This window comes from Eleutherodactylus coqui, chromosome 13 (genome assembly GCF_035609145.1).
Source record: "Eleutherodactylus coqui strain aEleCoq1 chromosome 13, aEleCoq1.hap1, whole genome shotgun sequence".
NCBI classification, from domain to species: Eukaryota; Metazoa; Chordata; class Amphibia; order Anura; family Eleutherodactylidae; genus Eleutherodactylus; species Eleutherodactylus coqui.
Genome location: NC_089849.1, coordinates 112,714,883 through 112,734,367, shown reverse-complemented (window position 1 = coordinate 112,734,367; position 19,485 = coordinate 112,714,883). Strand labels below are relative to the sequence as shown.

General features: G+C 48.0%; 1 protein-coding gene across 1 annotated transcript in view; it reads left to right on the top strand.

Annotated features, from left to right (window-relative positions):
* The first annotated feature begins 1,671 nt into the window (after positions 1-1,671).
* LOC136588273 (uncharacterized) overlaps positions 1,672-19,485 on the top strand; it is a 29,451-nt gene continuing 11,637 nt past the window's right edge. The window contains exons 1-3 of the mRNA XM_066587368.1: positions 1,672-1,862; positions 9,444-9,489; positions 18,794-18,991. Of these exons, the coding sequence (XP_066443465.1) occupies positions 1,818-1,862; positions 9,444-9,489; positions 18,794-18,991 (289 nt within the window). The 5' untranslated portion in view covers positions 1,672-1,817. The remainder of the gene's footprint in view (positions 1,863-9,443; positions 9,490-18,793; positions 18,992-19,485) is intronic.

Here is a 19,485-nt window from a genome sequence, read left to right as displayed (position 1 = left end):
ACTACTGACGGGGCAGTTTTACTATTTTGATGGCACTATTACTATTAGGTCTCATTCACATGGGCGATGCGACTTTACACTGGCCGCATCGCAGCCGAAAATCACATCAGTGAAGAATAACCGCAATTTAGTTTATTAGTGTTTTCTCGTCCATTCACACGGCCATTACACGTGAAAATAGCGCTGCAGCGCGGAATTCCGTCAGTCGGCAGAAATCCTTGTAAAGACTTCTCATGCTTAAATAGTTTTCGAGCACTGGAAGCAGGTAAGCTTCCTCCCCCTCCTTTTTTTTCAGCTCCCATAGGAGTCTATGGGAGCCACCAGCATTTTTCATCAAAAGATAGATCAAGACTTATCTTTTGACGCAGCGTTTAAAATTGTCGACCCAAAATGGTTGGCGATTTGATGTTTTGACTATTTCACTCGCCCGAAAATCGCCCATGGGAATTAATGAAGAATTCAAATGGTTGCGATTATCGGACGACATTTCATTGTGGCGAAATAGCCACATAAAAACGCTTGTGTGAATGAGGCCTTAAGGAGGCACTAGGGGCACTAGTCAGGAGGCACAATCACTACTAAGGGGGCAGTTAGGACCACCAATACTATTAAGAGGGCACTAATATTATTAATGATCAGGTGTGAACAGGAAAGCGCCTCAGACAGGTGGAATGGATAAACACGGGGCGGGACAAAACTTCCCTGGCACAAGCGGAGAGGTAATGCAGGAAGGGAAACCTGCCCACGGGCATCTATAGTCCTAGTAGATGAAAGATAAACCGACAGTTCCTTATGTCCCGTGGGACATCCAATGGGGTTGGAGAGCAGCAGATAAGCCAAAAATAGAAAAAAGAATATTGGTCTAAGCTAAAAATAGTAAAGAACAAGAAAATACTGCGCTTATAAGGGTTGGTACAAAGTATATAAGGGCATTAGTGACTTACATTGATGGAGGAAGGGGTATATAAGACCAAGAAGCAAATACCCCCACCCTCTTTTCGTGAGTGAGGCACATCTTTCTAAGAAGAGTCCACAGGATGAGGGCATGTGACTTTACTCCAACAAGATAGTGACACTGATGTGACGCATTTCGGGGCTAACAGCTGCCTTTATCAAGCATGGCATACATAAAGAGAAGGACAGATTTATAAACATACTAATTTATAGACAGACATCGGTGGCACCAGGCTGATCACACCTCCTATGGGGAATCCTATTGCAATATGTTTTTTTGTTCTTTACTTTTTTTTATTCTTATTAAGGAGGCACTTGGGGCACTATTGCTAGCCGGAGGGCAAATTAATACTAAGATAGCAGTTAGGACCACCATTACTATTAAGAAGCCACTAGTATTATTAAGGAGGCACTTATGGACACTTAATATTTTGAAGGCACTATTACTATTAAGGAGGCACTTCGGGCACTATTACAAGTCGGAGGGCACAATTACAACTTGGGGGCAGTTAAGACCACTTTTACTATTCAGAGGGCACTATTATTATTAAGGAGGCACTTATGAACACTTAATAACTATTACATTTGTAAACAGTAATTCTGCCTTTTTTTAAGGCGTTCTCAATGGAGGGGGGCAAGTAGTACCTGCAGTACACTTAATCCACCACTAGGTAAAATAGTTTGAGAATAATCTTGCTCGATTAAAGAGGAAAGCAAAAGGCAGTTGTGACACAGAACTGGTTAAACTCCTTTCTGTGGTCACGTCACTCGCTTGTTTCCCTTTGTACTGTCTTGTGATCGCCGTCAGAGTGACTTTTTCCAATAAAGTGCCTCTCCTCATGCAGCCTTACCAGGGGTGAAGTATGTCCGCCTTCTGCTGCTGCTTACAAGCAAGTAATGACGATGAGGTAGGAACAAACTTATTGCTAATACTGTATACCACCTAATTGATCACGAGGACGCAGGCCTTAAAGAGACAGTAAACCTGAAGTCTCTGTAAAGCTGCTTTTACACAGAATGATTAACATTGGCATTCCCAGATCCAACGAGAATCTGAACGAATCGTTCAGTATAAATGCATGCAGAACGAGAAATCTTTACTTAGATATATTGAATGCAGACTATTGTTCCCTGTTATCAGTCATCTCAGCTGGGGGAGAGGCTGACTGCTCTTCAATGGGATGACCGAAAGACCACAATATCAATGGCTTCCGGCTTTGATCTCTGTTTTATACCCTATATCTCTGGCTCTGAGAGCCTTCAGGGACATTTACATGTATATAGAGTATAATATGACTGTTATCAGCAGCTGGCACTTATATAACTGAGCGATATATGTAATGGTGTCACCTTCCTTGTGTTACGGTTGTCATTGTATTTCATGTTAACTATATCAGCTCTTGTGAAATGATCTCTGGGAGGGACACAAGTATGGAGGTGCGTAATGTTACAGGAAATAGTATCGGAGGTAAGAATACTTTGTATACTGTGTGTCACTTAAAGGGCCGGCGCACCTTCTGTCCAGCTGGGTCCATTTACACCAAATGATATTTTGATTGATCGATCGAAGGAACAATGTCATGTGCTGCCAGGACCGTTCACCTTGGCACCGGATGCATCCGCAGTGTGATAGAGCAGACTGTGCAGCCTAATGAGTCCCCAGTGTTATCGATGTACCTGCAAAATCATGAAATTCAATGCACAATTTCATGCGGATCGGGGGCACATTTGCGCACCCGCATAGACTCCTTTGGTGTTTTAGGTGCAGAAATGGGCACAAAAATAGAGCATGTCGCGTATATTTTCACGCAGACGAAAATTAGGCACAAAATCCCAGAATGTGTTCTACTCTTTGTGTTCTGCACAAGCGATTTTGCTCAAGTAAAATTGCTCATCTGCAGAAGCCCTAAGCGAATGAGAAAGACTGAGCGAATGCTATTTGATCTGAACGATAAGGGCTCCTTCACACGGGTGTATGCGTAAATGCGCACACCGCACAACAAAGCATTTTTGGCGTGAACAAGGCACTTTTGCACGCATGTGCGCACATTGTGCTGTACTTGTTTGCGCACACGGGGCCTGTTGATATGGGCGCACAACACTCCCCCTCCACCATGATTTAAAAGGCTATTTAGCCTAATGAGATACAGATGTGGTCTTTTTTTTCACTTTTTATTGGCCAAACCCTTGCGTATTGCATGCTCATTTGCGCACAAAGCATGCTCTGTATTTCTTTTCTCATGCGCGAAAGCTGCCCGCAGTAAATAGCAAATGTGAACGAACCCATACAAATCAGTGGATTCTATTCTCTGCATATTGCGCATGCAAATTTTGTGCTCAAAAATACGCCCGTGTCAAAGATCCCTTAGTGAACGTATTTCCACTATAGAGCTGTGCCCTGGTTGTTTAGGTAGTACATGCATCAGACAATGGCATCAGCCTGAAACAGTGCAGCGACTTAGCGAGATGGGTTTCAATTTAACAAGATTCCTATGCCAGGGGACTGACAGACAAAGACTCTCAAACATGGGTGTACATACTAATCAGGCAGTCCATGAAGAAGTGTGGCCCTTTTTCTCAAGGGTCATTGTTAGAGTTGAAACTAGGCTATACTTCAACAGGGGCAAAGATTCAACAGTTTGCAAATCATTTATCCAAAGAACCTGGCCAAAGTAAACTACTTTGTTGGAACCCCCTGGCATGCTGCACCCAGGTCACATGCCCCACCAGATTTTCCCTAAGAGCGCTACTGGCAATGCTACATTAGCAAACAGTATGGTAGGAAAGTTCAGAGGGTCACAATGACCTTTAAAGGGTTGTTCAGTTGTAAATTATTGCTAGCTTATCCGTAAGATAGGCCATCAATATTAGACCAGCGGAGGTTTGCTATTCAGTTGTTCACCGGGCTGGTGCGTTCATGAATGGAGCTGAGATCTGCAGGAAGCAGATAGTTCCATTTTCTCTACAGTAGCCAGGTTGGTATTGGAGGTCAAGTTTCAATTGAAGTGATTAGGAAATTTGCCTATAAGACCAAGCCGGGCCACTGCAGGAAGCAGTCCTGCAGAAATCAGTTCAGTACACAAACAAATCAACCTGACAAACAGCTGATCAACAGGATCCCACTAATCTACTACTGATGGCTTCTCCAAGGCATACTACCCTTTTAGGGACGAAAAAGAATTAGGAGCCAATTAGCATGCATTGGCCATAGGCATTATGTGATATCTGTACCAAAAACAAAAGGGGAGCCCCACTTTGATTTTTGCTATGACACCCATATACTCTCTACATGCCTCAGAGATAAAACAAATGCATTTCTTTTGTCTAGAGGATATTTGACATAGATATTCCATATGTAATTACATAAATGGGGCTAAATATGAGTATTTTATAAACTTTTTTGGCTTCCTTAACCACAGCTTAATATAGTTTAGCATAGTAATAAACATACAACTGGGTATTAGAGGAGTAATTACAGGGCAGCAATAACAGTGGTAGAGACAAGGGATCGCAGCACAACACATAATAATATATTGCAGGCCTCTCATTTCTCTAGACTGCATTGGGTGATGCGTTATAACATCTATGGCTTGCAGAGTGGAAGCAGGTAGCAAAGACATCATGACGACAATCAGATGGTATTCTGTGTCATATGACTACAGGAGCAGACAGGTCCAAGCCCAACTGTGCAAACAATGTGAAGTTCCTCTTATGGAAATCTGTCCAGTGACTGTAAGGTAAAAGTCGCTGAACCCTTTAAATCATCAACCTGAGCACAAGAGGAAGCAATTATGTGGCTGAAACGAACATTGGAATAAAAAATCTATTAGAACTTATTTATGAATGTGAGTTTTCTTGTCTAAATACATAGAAAAATATGGGCCATATTTACTAAGACCAGCGTGGTGATATAAGTGCAACACATGTATCAAGAGACGCCTCTCACTATCTTGGTGGCACCTCCATGCACAAGACTGAAGTCTACTCCCGCTAGGAGCTGGTGAACGATGCAGCGATAATTTGGACTAGTTTCTGGCATAAATTATAATAAATCTGACAGACCTATGAAGCCACACCCCCTTTGCCTGGCCCCACCCACTTTTAGAAACATTTCAAAAGCTAACTTAAAAATACCAAAAGTTGCCAAATAAGTTCTAACTTTTGTACGATAAAAATCAGCTGTACAAGAATTAATGGTGTTTGTGCCAAAGTTTATACTTCAGAAGCTTTTGACCACTTCTCTTGATATATACAGCTGTAAGGAAAAAAATGGGTTGGGATTCAGAGTCACATAGTTGTTTTTAGTCTGATTCACATTCATGAACTGAGGCCTGGTGTTTAGTGTTACCCGTCTTGGTGGGTCGCATAGAAAAATCACCCCAATGTTCACTGAATTGGGTAAGTTTGACCCAATTTTTGGTGAGAATTGTGGAAAATGCAAATTTTCCAAAATGCCTCCTACAGAGGTCAGCTAATCAGCAGCCAGGGCAGCTTGATGATGTCACCAAATGTGTCCTCCAACTTGCGTATGGGCAGCAGCTTCATTGGATATCACAGGACCTGATTACATCACATGTCCTAGCCCTATATAACATAGGCACAGTGTAACCAGCAACCATTATATAGTTGAACACAGAACGTAAAATGTGGTCTGTATTTAGGGGAGATAATCTGCAGTGGATATATTGCTGCAGGTGTGAAAGCTTGCATACCAGCAGAGAAGTTAAACAAGGTTGTATGGGAGGGACCCAAGAAAGATGCTCTGTGTGTCTATACAAAATGTGGGTTGTGCATTGGGAGAGATAGTTTGCAGAGGATATATCTCTGCTGTGGTCACTTTATATATAGCAGCAAAGCAGACAGACAAACTATGTCTTAGTGTGTGGAATATTGCACTTCTCTGTTTGTGGCCTCAGCTGTTGTTCAAAGTCAGGAGTTCAGCCACTATAAATTATTTGCAGGCCTCATGCAGCTAGAAGTGGGGTTTGGGGAATTAAATTGTGCTGCATACAAGCTATTCTCTGTGGCCTTCTGTCCTCACATATCTTGCCGCCCAGGGATTGCAGCCCAGTTAGTTTTCAGTTGTTTTTGGTAAATATAAACCAAGGAGAATCCCAAACAGGGAAACAGTAAATACACATAGTGTGTGTCAGTGGCCTCAGACGTTGTTCAAAACGGGTTCTGGCAACTACGTTTTATTAGGAGGCTTTACGCTGCTACATGTGGTTTTTTGCAATCTGCATAGTTAGCTGAAAAGTTTCATAAAACTATACTCAAAAGTAAACAAGAAAAAACCAACTAAATAATAAAAGGAAACATGAAGAAAGCAAGGGGTAGGGCTGTAGTTGGCACTTCAAGCGGCTCCCACTGAACCAACAGCTCCATGTTCTGCCAGAGGCGAGGCAAGCTTGCTTCCATTCCTTAGAAGTGGTTTTTGCATTACATCTGCAGCATGCAGAACAAGTCGTAGAGTGGATAACACAGCATGCCTTCACTACCGCCACTTCCTCTTCTTCCCAGTTAAAGGCACAAAGCTGTCAGTCTGCTCCAGTCGGCCATTATTATCCACCCCCTACTTCAACCCGTGCCGCATAGATCAGTCTCAGGTGCTGTTTGATCATCCAGTGTCATGGATGTCAACTGGGCAGTGCAAATAGCCAGAGAGAGAAAACCAAGACAGAGGCAGCAACCATTTTTCTCCTCCTCCGAAGAGGAAGAGGGTGTGTCAGTGTGCATAGTCAGCCCTTCACAGGCAATGTGTACTCAGGGGGATGTGGAAATGGAGGTGCAGCTCCCGAAGCTCGCTGTAGCATAGAGGCTACTCAGGAGAAGGACGATAAAGAGGAAGAGAAGGTGGAAGTGGATGAAGTACTCAATCTGACATGGAGAGGCAGGGAGAGTCATCATAGCAGATCGCAGGGGGAGGAGGAAGAAGCGGATGTTGGGTGGCAGCACCATGCTAAGACAAGGAGTAAGATGTCTCAGACAAACATAAAGGCTGTACCGTCACCCTCAGCCACTTCTAGTCATGGCAGCACCAACATCAGGCCCACAGCTAGGTCTGCTCACAGGACTTGTGCAGTCTGGGTGGCCATCTGTAAGATCTGCAGTAAACATTTAAAATAGCAAAAACGTAAACAACCTCAACACAATGTGTATGAACATCTACATGAACTCCAATCACCCGCTGCCTTGGAGAGCCCACCTGGGCCAGATGGCAGAGAGTCAGCCTCATCCTGCTCCCTTTTCCACTGCTGTAGCTGCCTCATCCTCTTTCTCCCTCCCTGGTCATGCAGTAACCTCTAAGCACAGACAGGCAGTATTGTGTAGGGACAGTAGCACGTCTACTTCAGGCCTCTCCTCCACAATGGACGATCAGGCTGCAGGCTTCAGAGCCGCGAGTGGGAAGTGGACAGCAGACGCTGAGCCGCCATCACCACCATCTTCACCAACATTGACGTCTACCCCATATTCCAGCATTGTCCCATGTCAGCAGCCAGTCCTCCATCCCCCAGCTACAGGAGCTTAAATAAAACAAAACACCCTAAAGATCCATAAGCCCAGAGCCTGAAGGCAAGCATTTCACAGCTGCTTGCTATGGAAATGCTGTCCTGCATGCTAGTGGATACAGATTACTTCTGCAACATGATGCTCTGTGCTGCTCTATAATACCAGATGCCCAGTCACCATTTTTTGCTCAAAATGCTGTCCCTGCCCTGCACCACCATGCAAGTGATAACATGTCCCTGGCGTTGCAGAACGCTGTCAGTGGCACGGCACACCTGACCATGGACAGGTAATCCAGCAAGCATGGCTAGGGGCATTACATATGCTAAACAGCACACTGGGTCAATGTCCTGCAGGTGGGGCATGAAGCCGAAAATGGTGGTCAACGCTTTACCTTCAAACTTACGGGACATTCATTCATGTCTGTGTCCTCCTTAGCCCCTTCCTCCTTCTCTTCTCCAGCTCTTCATGCCACTTTTGAACACCCTCCACATTGCCATAGATATCCGTATGTAATAAAACCCGGCCTCCATACTGCGCTGCATGTGGAAAATGCCAACATGCTTTCCTAAAACTCATGTGTCTAGGGAAGGGCAGCCACACGGCTGAAGAGCTGTTGACTGTTCTGCAGGCCCAGGCTGACCCAACAAAATCTGAAGCCAGGCAGGGTCGTGTGTGACAAAGGAGCCAACTGCTGGCAACCCTTCGTCTTGGAAATCTCACCCACATACCTTGCCAGGCCCATGTGATGAGTCTGGCAGTGCAGCGCTTCCTAAACAATTACCCAGGTTTACACCCACTGCTGGAAAAGGCCAGAAAACTATGCTCATACTTTCGGCATTCACACCCAGTGCCCTCTCATATGCCACAGGTGCAGCGAAAGTCCAATCACCCAACCGCCTTATCTGTAGCACGTGGAATTCCACGTTTCATATATTGCAGAGGCTAAGCCAGAGGCAGAGAGCGATCACAGAGTACAAGATGATGTATGCCGTTAGCGGGCACTGTTTTTTCTAGTCTTGCACATCCCTCTTACAGGGCATCCATGTACAGCGGCCCTCAGAGTCTTCTCTAGGCTTCGGGTTGCCATGCGAACTCATCAGCAACTTGTGATGGCATTGCTTGGGTGCTGATAGGACGCTGCAGGGAAGACCCCACTTTGGCTATTGGCTTAGTTGGGATTAACCGTGGCCTCTAAACAGTTAAATGGCCATGATTGGAGCTAAAATCTGTGCAGGATAAAGAACTAAGCCACATCACTTGCTTGTATCTCAGATAGTTTGTAGATTATTCTTCATGGTACATTGATACAAGAGAAAATAATGCAGAATTATCCCGGCACCACGATCTTATGAAAACTGTCTAGAAGAAAATATGTCTTTGTTGCCCTTAGCAACCAATCACGGAGCAGCTTTCATTTTATCTCGGCACTATAAGAAATGAAAGCTCAGGTTAGGTCATTAATAGTTGATCAGTTGAGGTGTGCCGCTCAGGACACAGAGGTATGGAACGGAAGCCGCTGCTCCAACCCCTGTGTAGTGGCCGGCACTAGTAAGTGCAGCGGCAGCTCCCATTATGAGAACTGTGCCTGCAGTTACAAGCGCCAGCCACTACACAGGAGTCGGAGCAGCAGCTTCCGCTCCATTCCCCTGTGTGCAGCAGTGCTGACAGCAGGCTCCTGATCAACTGATTGGTCGGGGTCCCAAGTGGCGGTCTCTAGCTGATAAACTATTGATGATCTATCCTGAAGATAGGCCATCAATAATATTTCCATGGAAAACCGCTTTTAACTGACATTGATTATTTTGTCTTTTGGGAAAATACTGTATTTATTCCTGAAACAAGCCAACAAATGTAATTCTCCTATGACAACCCGTTCCATCTCTATAAAGCCTGATAACGGTGATGAGGTAGGGGACATTGTTCTACACTTCACTGACTTCTGTTAACCTTTAATCATGTCATCCTTATTTCTTTTGCAGACTGAACCTTTCTCTAAAGCTGCCCATGTCCCAAAGCAAGTGAAGGGTAAGCAGCACTGATACTGCTTTTCATCATAGTCCTAACGACCAACTAAGATCTTACCAGTAGAAGAGCTTCCAATTCATGTATCACCTTTTGTAGCTACTATGGGATTACAATGGTTTACTCAGCGTTCTTATTAGGCTGGATGTGAAGGAGAAAATCTTCAAATATTCTCTTTATGTTGAGCAGGCAACTCTTTCACAGTTGGCTATTTGTTACAGAAACAATCTGCATAGCAAGACAGCGTCCTGCCGGATTCCCGAACCCTCCTCAACTAAGCCTTGGAGTTAGAAAAACATTGACCTCAGTTTCTTCGCACCGATGCTGGGGACTGTATCATGCAGAAAGAGTACAACTTCTGGTTCTGCATAAAGTAAGGCTGAGTTACTTCCATTGTTCTACTCTGTTATAGGAGCAGAACAAAGAAAAATAATGGAAGTCCCAGATCCAGAACATGATAGTCATGAACAGGACCTGATGGACCCCACAGACTATAGTGTTAAGGCAGCAGAACTGCAGTCCTAAGCTCTCGCTCATGACCTCAGGGTTGCGAGTTCAATCCCCGCATGGTTCAGGTAGCCGGCTCAAGGTTGACTCAGCCTTCCATCCTTCCAAAGTAGGTAAAATGAGTACCCAGCTTGGTGGGGGTAATACATAAATTACCTGAAAATGCTGCTGAATAAGTTGGTGCTATACAAATAACATCAAGATATAATGGGGTCCGCTGGTTTTCCACTATGGCAGCATTTTACTAGACAAAAGAGCATAGCATGCTGCATTTTTTTTGCCAAGGACTTCGTTCTGGATCTACATCAGAGGCTCTGAACAAGCAGATGTGAACAAAGCCTAAGTGGGTACTATTGTATCTTGTCACCACCGGAAGTTAGGGGTGGCAACATAATGCAGCACTCTTCAAATTTAGTAACGCCACCAGCTTCTGATTGGCTGGGGGCGTGTTTAATCCCCCAAGTGCCGTTCTGACACAGCAGTCAATCGGGGAGGACAGTGGCAAGACTGGGAGCGGCGGTAGGAAAGCCACAGGCAGCGGCAGCAGGAGAGCCAAAGGCAGCGGCGGCAGGAGAGACACAGGCAGAGTGGAACACTGGGGGAGCAGGGCACCCACCTGTCAGCGGCATACAGCCTGGCGGGTGAGAGAGAGCAGAGAGCCGGCACACCGGTTGCTAAGAAGTCGCCGCACAGAGCAGTGAGGGAGCAGAGGCACTGCCTCACTGCAGGGGGATTCCTCCAGCGTCACCACAATAACACTGTGAGCGGAGGTGGCTGCTAGCAGTTAAGCAGGAGAGATGGAAGGGGGACGGCTGCTCTGGGGACAGTGATTGCTACAGAGTGTCTATTGATTTTTAGCTAGGCTGGAGGGTTAGGGGTTAGTTTTCCTGTTAGGCTTATATTATTAGCTCTAACTGCTTTAATATCACAGGTGTAACATGGAAGCATTCAGAGCTCATAATTTAAGCCTAACAGGAAAACTAACCCCTAACCCTCCAGCCTAGCCAAAAATCAACACACACGCTGCTAGGACCTTCAGGAATTCAGTCAATCGGGAGCGTAACAGGGGCGTTCATCCATGCAAGCCCAGTCAAAGCCCTAACTTCCGGTGGTGACAAGATACCGCCTAAGTGACCTTGATGGATATCCACTAGGAGTGGATATATTAACATCTGGCAGTGTTAGGCAACAGTAGCAGTGCCTAATAAACCTATTGGGGTGCTGTCTAGGGAGCATAACTCTTGCAAATAATATTTATTAGGGTGTCTGAAAGATTAGATTTATGAGTCCTTGAATACTAAAAAATGAAGGACCTTTCATGGACTCTATGAATTCTAGCAGCGGCGGGACTACTGCCATAGAAGTCATAGTAGCTGCAACTGGCACCATTGGGGGCCCAACCACATAAAAATCTGACCTCTGCACTAGTCAGTGCCACGACCTTTGTCCTAACTCTGGCCAGCCTAAGGACATATATAGGAGAAGAAGCTAGTGAGACCCGACTTCGGAAGGAACGGTCAGGCCAGAGGAGAACAGGGGGAGGAGCTGCAGCAGAAAAGCCTGCTTCTTGATGTAATTCACGACCCTGGCAGCAGGGTCACTGGGGCAGACCAGCAAGGATCTCACGCTAGCCAGTTTCTCTTTTTCCTTGGCTACAATACCCGTTTTTGCACAGGACCCAAAGCAACAGCGTTACAAGTGCCCCCAAGCACAGAGCAGCAAGGGGTGGACTGCAGCAGCTCCAATGAAGCAAAAGAACAAAACATGGAGGATGTGATGGTGCAAGGGAGAGCGGGAGGGTAAAGTGGAGGGCAGGAGGGGAGAACAAAGTCCAGTCTACTGCTGCTCGAACTCTATACTGATGAGGAAAAAATAAGACTCCAATGGAAAAAAATCTATCTATCAACATTAGAGATGAGCGAACACCAAAATGTTCGGGTGTTCATTATTCGTAACGAACTTCCCGTGATGCTCGAGGGTTCGTTTCGAACAACGAACCCCATTGAAGTCAATGGGCGACCAGAACATTTTTGTATTTCGCCGATGCTCGCTAAGGTTTTCATGTGTGAAAATCTGGGCAATTCAGGAAAGTGATGGGAATGACACAGTGACGGATAGGGCAGGCGAGGGGCTACATGTTGGGCTGCATCCTAAGTTCACAGGTCCCACTATTAAGCCACAATAGCGGCAAGAGTGGCCCCCCCCCTCCCAACAACTTTTACTTCTGAAAAGCGCTCATTAGCATGGCATACCTTTGCTAAGCACCACACTACCTCCAACAAAGCACAATCACTGCCTGCATGACACTCCACTGACACTTCTCCTGGGTTACATGCTGACCAACCGCCCCCCCTCCCCCCCACAGCGCACACCAAAGTGTCCCTGGGCAGCCTTCAGCTGCCCTCATGCCACACCACGCTCATGTCTATTTAGAATTGCGTCTGCCATGACGAGGGACCGCAGGCACACACTGCAGAGGTTGGCACGGCTAGGCAGCGACCCTCTTTAAAAGTGGCGGAGCGATAGCCCACAATGCTGTACAGAAGCAATGAGAAATATAATCCTGTGCCACCGCCATCAGGAGCTGCACACGTGGGCATAGCAATGGGGAACCTATGTGCCACACACTATTCATTCTGTCAAGGTGTCTGCATGCCCCAGTCAGACCGGGCTTTTTAATTCATAGACACAGGCAGGTACAACTCCCTATTGTGAAGTCCCTGTCGACCCACAGCATGGGTGGCTCCCTGGAACCCACCGGTGGTACACAGAAATATCCCATTGCATTGCCCAACACAGCTGAGGTAGTAATGTCGTGCTTAATGCAGGTGGGCTTCGGCCCACACTGCATGCCCCAGTCTGACTGGGGTTCTTTATAAGTGTACAGATGTAGTAAAAACTCCGTGTGCACCTACAGCATGGGTGGGTGCCAGGAAGCCACCGGCGGTACATAGAAATATCCCATTGCATTGCCCAACACAGCTGAGGTAGTAATGTTGTGCTTAACCCTTTCCAATCCAATTTGTATATGGTTTTCCTAGGGGGCTTACTCTTTTTCTGCCGTTATACAACGGCGCTATATGCTGGCTAAAGCCAGTACTGCATGAGCTGACACGTAGGATAGGCTCCGACAGCAGAGAGGCTGGCAATATACAGTAAGAGAACCCCGACGGACGTCTACCAACAACGGAGCTGTACAGCCTTAAACCCTAATGTCTTCACAGGTCACACAGTGGACTGGAAAGGGTTAATGCAGGTGGGTTTCGTATCAACAGTACTAATGTACATCCCAAAAATTGGCCATGGCCAGCCAAGAGGGCAGGTGAAACACATTAATCGCTTTGGTTAATGTGGCTTAAGTGGTAACTAGGCCTGGAGGCAGCCCAGTGTAACGAAAAATTGGTTCAAGTTAAAGTTCCAACGCTTTTAAGCGCATTGAAACTTTTAAAAATTGTTCTGAAAAATTATTTGAGTGAGCCTTGTGGCCCTAAGAAAAATTGCCCGTTCAGCGTGATTACGTGAGGTTTCAGGAGGATGAGCAGGAGGAGGAGGAGGAGGAATATTAGACACAGATTGATGAAGCAGAAATGTCCCCGTTTTGGATGGTGAGAGAGAACGTAGCTTCCATCCGCGGGTGCAGCCTACGTATTGCTTACGTATCGCTGCTGTCCGCTGGTGGAGAACAGAAGTCTGGGGAAATCCAGCCTTTGTTCATCTTGATGAGTGTTAGCCTGTCGGCACTGTCGGTTGACAAGCGGCTACGCTTATCTGTGATGATTCCCCCAGCCGCACTAAACACCCTTTCCGACAAGACGCTAGCCGCAGGACAAGCAAGCACCTCCAGGGCATACAGCGCGAGTTCAGGCCACGTGTCCAGCTTCGACACCCAGTAGTTGTAGGGGGCAGAGGCGTCACCAAGGATGGTCGTGCGATCCGCTACGTACTCCCTCACCATCCTTTTACAGTGCTCCCGCCGACTCAGCCGTGACTGGGGAGCGGTGACACAGTCTTGGTGGGGAGCCATAAAGCTGGCCAGGCCCTTAAAGACTGTTGCACTGCCTGGGATGTACATGCTGCTCGATCTACGCACATCCCCTGCTACCTTGCCCTCGGTACTGCGCCTTCTGCCACTAGCGCTGTCGGCTGGGAATTTTACCATCAGCTTGTCCGCAAGGGTCCTGTGGTATAGCAACACTCTCGAACCCCTTTCCTCTTCGGGAATCAGAGTGGGCAGGTTCTCCTTATACCGTGGATCGAGCAGTGTGTACACCCAGTAATCCGTCGTGGCCAGAATGCGTGCAACGCGAGGGTCACGAGAAAGGCATCCTAACATGAAGTCAGCCATGTGTGCCAGGGTACCAGTACGCAACACATGGCTGTCCTCACTAGGAAGATCACTTTCAGGATCCTCCTCCTCCTCCTCCTCCTCCTCAGGCCATACACGCTGAAAGGATGACAGGCAATCAGCCGGTGTACCGTCAGCAGCGGCCCAAGCTGTCTCTTCCCCCTCCTCCTCATCCTCCTCATGCTCCTCCTCCTCCTCCTGTACGCGCTGAGAAATAGACAGGAGGGTGCCCTGACTATCCAGCGGCATACTGTCTTCCCCCGCCCCCGTTTCCGAGCGCAAAGCAGCTGCCTTTATGGTTTGCAGGGAATTTCTCAAGATGCATAGCAGAGGAATGGTGACGCTAATGATTGTAGCATCGCCGCTCACCACCTGGGTAGACTCCTCAAAATTACCAAGGACATGGCAGATGTCTGCCAACCAGGCCCACTCTTCTGAAAGGAATTGAGGAGGCTGACTCCCACTGCGCCGCCCATGTTGGAGTTGGTATTCGACTATAGCTCTCCGTTGTTCATAGAGCCTGGCCAACATGTGGAGCGTAGAGTTCCACCGTGTGGGCACGTCGCACAGCAGTCGGTGCACTGGCAGCTTAAAGTGATGTTGCAGGGTGTGCAGGGTGGCAGCGTCCGTGTGGGACTTGCGGAAATGTGCGCAGAGCCGGCGCGCCTTTACGAGCAGGTCTGACAAGCGTGGGTAGCTTTTCAGAAAGCGCTGAACCACCAAATTAAAGACGTGGGCCAGGCATGGCACGTGCGTGAGGCTGCCGAGCTGCAGAGCCGCCACCAGGTTACGGCCGTTGTCACACACGACCATGCCCGGTTGGAGGCTCAGCGGCGCAAGCCAGCGGTCGGTCTGCTGTGTCAGACCCTGCAGCAGTTCGTGGGCCGTGTGCCTCTTATCGCCTAAGCTGAGTAGTTTCAGCACGGCCTGCTGACGCTTGCCCACCGCTGTGCTGCCACACCGCGCGACACCGACTGCTGGCGACATGCTGCTGCTAACACATCTTGATTGTGAGACAGAGGAGGAGGAGGAGGAGGAGGGTGCTTTAGTGGAGGAAGCATACACCTCCGCAGATACCAGCACCGAGCTGGGGCCCGCAATTCTGGGGGTGGGTAGGACGTGAGCGGTCCCAGGCTCTGACTCTGTCCCAGCCTCCACTAAATTCACCCAATGTGCCGTCAGGGAGATGTAGTGGCCCTGCCCGCCTGTGCTTGTCCACGTGTCCGTAGTTAAGTGGACCGTGGCAGTAACCGCGTTGGTGAGGGCGCGCACAATGTTGCGGGAGACGTGGTCGTGCAGGGCTGGGACGGCACATCGGGAAAAGTAGTGGCGACTGGGAACTGAGTAGCGCGGGGCCGCCGCCTCCATGATACTTTTGAAGGACTCCGTTTCCACAACCCTATACGGCAGCATCTCAAGGCTGATGAATTTTGCGATGCGGACGGTTAACGTTTGAGCGTGCGGGTGCGTGGCGGCGTACTTGCGCTTGCGCTCGAACACTTGCGCAAGCGACGGCTGAACGGTGCGCTGAACTACACTGCTGGATGGGGCCGAGGACAGCGGAGATGAGGGTGTGGGTGCAGGCCATGAGGCGGTAGTGCCTGTGTCCTGAGAGAGGGGTTGCATCTCAGTGGCAGGTTGGGGCACAGGGGGAGAGGCAGGGGTGCAAACCGGAGGCGGTGAACGGCCTTTGTCCCACCTTGCGGGGTGCTTGGCCATCATATGTCTGCGCATGGTGGTGGTGGTGAGGCTGTTGGTGTTGGCTCCCCGGCTGAGCTTTGCGCGACAAAGGTTGCACACCACTGTTCGTCGGTCGTCAGGCGTCTCTGTGAAAAACTGCCAGACCTTAGAGCACCTCGGCCTCCGCAGGGTGGCATGGCGCGAGGGGGCGCTTTGGGAAACACTTGGTGGATTATTCGGTCTGGCCCTGCCTCTACCCCTGGCCACTGCACTGCCTCTTGCAACCTGCCCTGCTGATGCCCTTGACTCCCCCTCTGAAGACCTGTCCTCCTGAGTAAGCGTTGCACACCAGGTGGGGTCAGTCACCTCATCGTCCTGCTGCTCTTCCTCCGAATCCTCTGTGCGCTGCTCCCTGGGACTTACTGCCCTTACTACTACCTCACTGCAAGACAACTGTGTCTGATCGTCATCGTCCTCCTCACCCACAGAAAGTTGTTGAGACAGTTGGCGGAAGTCCCCAGCCTCTTCCCCCGGACCCCGGGAACTTTCGAATGGTTGGGCATCAGTGACGATAAACTCCTCTGGTGGGAGAGGAACCGCTGCTGCCCAATCTAAGCAGGGGCCCGAGAACAGTTCCTGGGAGTGTTCCCGCTCCTGAGCAGGTGTCATTGTAGTGGAGTGAGGAGGCTGGGAGGAAGGAGGAGCAGCAGACAGAGGATTCGGATTGGCAGCAGTGAACGGCGCAGAACTGCGGGTAGACGATAGGTTGCTCGAAGCACTTTCTGCCATCCAGGACAGGACCTGCTCACACTGCTCATTTTCTAATAACCGTCTCCCGCGTGGACCCATTAATTGGGCGATGAATGTGGGGACGCCAGAAACGTGCCTCTCTCCTAATCGCGCAGCAGTCGGCTGCGACACACCTGGATCAGGAGCTTGGCCTGTGCCCACACCCTGACTTGGCCCTCCGCGTCCTCGGCCGCGTCCACGTCCTCTAGGCCTACCCCTACCCCTCAGCATGCTGTATTACCAGTGATTTGATTTCACAGGCAGGAAATAAATTGGCGCAAGACTGCAGGCCAAATATAATTTTTGCCCTTTTTGGAAAACGAAAGGCCCCACTGCCTCTAGTGAATGAATTATCTAAGTTTAATAACTGTGCTGTGTCCCTGCTTATGTGTCACAGAACGTGAGGGTAGCAGAGTTATTATAACTCTGGCAGAGCAGGTATTTTTTTTCCCAATTAAGGAAAGCAAATGGCGAAGCCAGCAGTAAAGCGTAGCTGGGTGCGTATGATTTAGCACTGTTCTTCACGCAGCTCACACGTCTCCACCGCCCGTAAGGACGGACAGAGGCTGGACAAATAGATTTGTTTTCAGTTTTTTCCCACCAAAAGGCAGCACTGCGTATATTCTATGAACATGAGAAGTTTAATAACTGTGCTGTGTCCCTGCTTATGTGTCACAGAACGTGAGGGTAGCAGAGTTATTATAACTCTGGCAGAGCAGGTATTTTTTTTCCCAATTAAGGAAAGCAAATGGCGAAGCCAGCAGTAAAGCGTAGCTGGGTGCGTATGATTTAGCACTGTTCTTCACGCAGCTCACACGTCTCCACCGCCCGTAAGGACGGACACAGGCTGGACAAATAGATTTGTTTTCAGTTTTTTCCCACCAACAGGCAGCACTGCGTATATTCTATGAATAATAACGGTGTTGTGGCCCTGCCTATACAATTCTTTCCCTGCAGTATCAATGGAGGGTGGAATGCTCTGCAGAGGCGATTTTGAGAAGCCCAAAAAAAATGCAGCACAGCCAACAGCAGCCTGGACAGTACTGCACACGGATAAATATGGCCCTAGAAAGGACCGTTGAGGTTCTTGAAGGCTACACTCACTCCTAACACTCTCCCTGCCTATGCAGCACTTCTGTCCCTAATGCCAGGTGCAACGGTCTGCAGAGGCGATTTTGAGAAAAAAAAAAATCCCACTGCTAACAGCAGCCAACACACAGCTATCAGTGGCCCTAATAAGGACCTTTGGGGGGTCTTGAAGCCTACACTAACTACCAATTCTTTCCCTACAGCAGCTCCGGTATAAACAGCACTGTCCCTCATCTAACTCACACCGCATCTGAGGCGAGCCGCGGGAGGGGCCGACTTTTATATTAGGCGAACACCTGATCTCGCCAGCCACTCACAGCAGGGGGGTGGTATAGGGCTTAAACGTTGCAGGGGGAAGTTGTAATGCCTTCCCTGTCTTTCAATTGGCCAGAAAAGCGCGCTAACGTCTCAGGGAAGGAAGTGAAAGTAACCAGAACACCGCATGGTGTTCGTTACGAATAACGAACATCCCGAACACCCTAATATTCGCACGAATATCAAGCTCGGACGAACGCGTTCGCTCATCTCTAATCAACATATATCACCACAATTAAAGCAACCTGTAGCATAAAGTTAATATGTTATTTAAACTGTGCGGAGAACAGCGTAAAAAGCGGGTAGGGGACGGGGGGGGGGGGGTTGGAGTAGAAACTTTGCTATGCAACCCAGCCTTTTCTTCTTACACCACTGAATCTTAGGCAGAGGCTTATTTATCATAGAAGCCAGCCATATTAGTACTGGGGGACCTGCAGGTGGCTCCTCCACGTCATGTATCAGTGGTCAATGAGAGCATTCGCCAGAATGCCCAAAAAGCCATTTCTACCGTTGTGATTTGCTGCTGTACCTTAGTTCTCGATGACTATGAAGCTCACATTACATTTTTTCCGGTAATTATAGTGCTGGAGAAAGGAAAGACGCTCATTGTGAAGAATGTAAACATCAAGGAATATGATAACAAATTTGGTGAGATTGCTGAGCTCTACAACAACCAGGTGGAAAATTACATGACTATGAAAAAGTGCTTATCCGAACTTAATGAGGTCAACCGTTCTGCCGGCCTCACCAGTTGTATGGAGGAGATAAAGGAAAAGTACAGTAAGTGAAAATATATGTTCACTGGGTGAAAAGTACAGATTAAACATTTCGAGCACTCTAAAGTGTACTAGATATGCTGATAGTATAAGTATACAGCTGCATGGCTGTAAAGTAACCTTTACCTTGGACAGCAATCTTTAGACCAGTATATGGAGTACTCACATAGCTGAGTTAGTGGTTGTAGTTGCACCAACTGAACAACTCCCCAATCACCACTATATTTTAGCTCTTCTCTATGATCCCTCTTGGCCAGTGACATATTTCCCCAATGCCTTGAATATTTCAGTGAAGACTTACAGACAATATTTTCATCATTTTCTGGTCCTCTTACTGGCACTTTGGTGGAATGTTTATGCTGAGTCCTTGTGGCCACTAGGTAAGTTGTTTTGGATATTTTATATACGTCCTAAGGTACATGACCAACTGATAGTTTCCCTTAAATTGAAAGAGAATGTTCACAACCCCGAGAGACTCATGGACGTGTGTATTTTGAA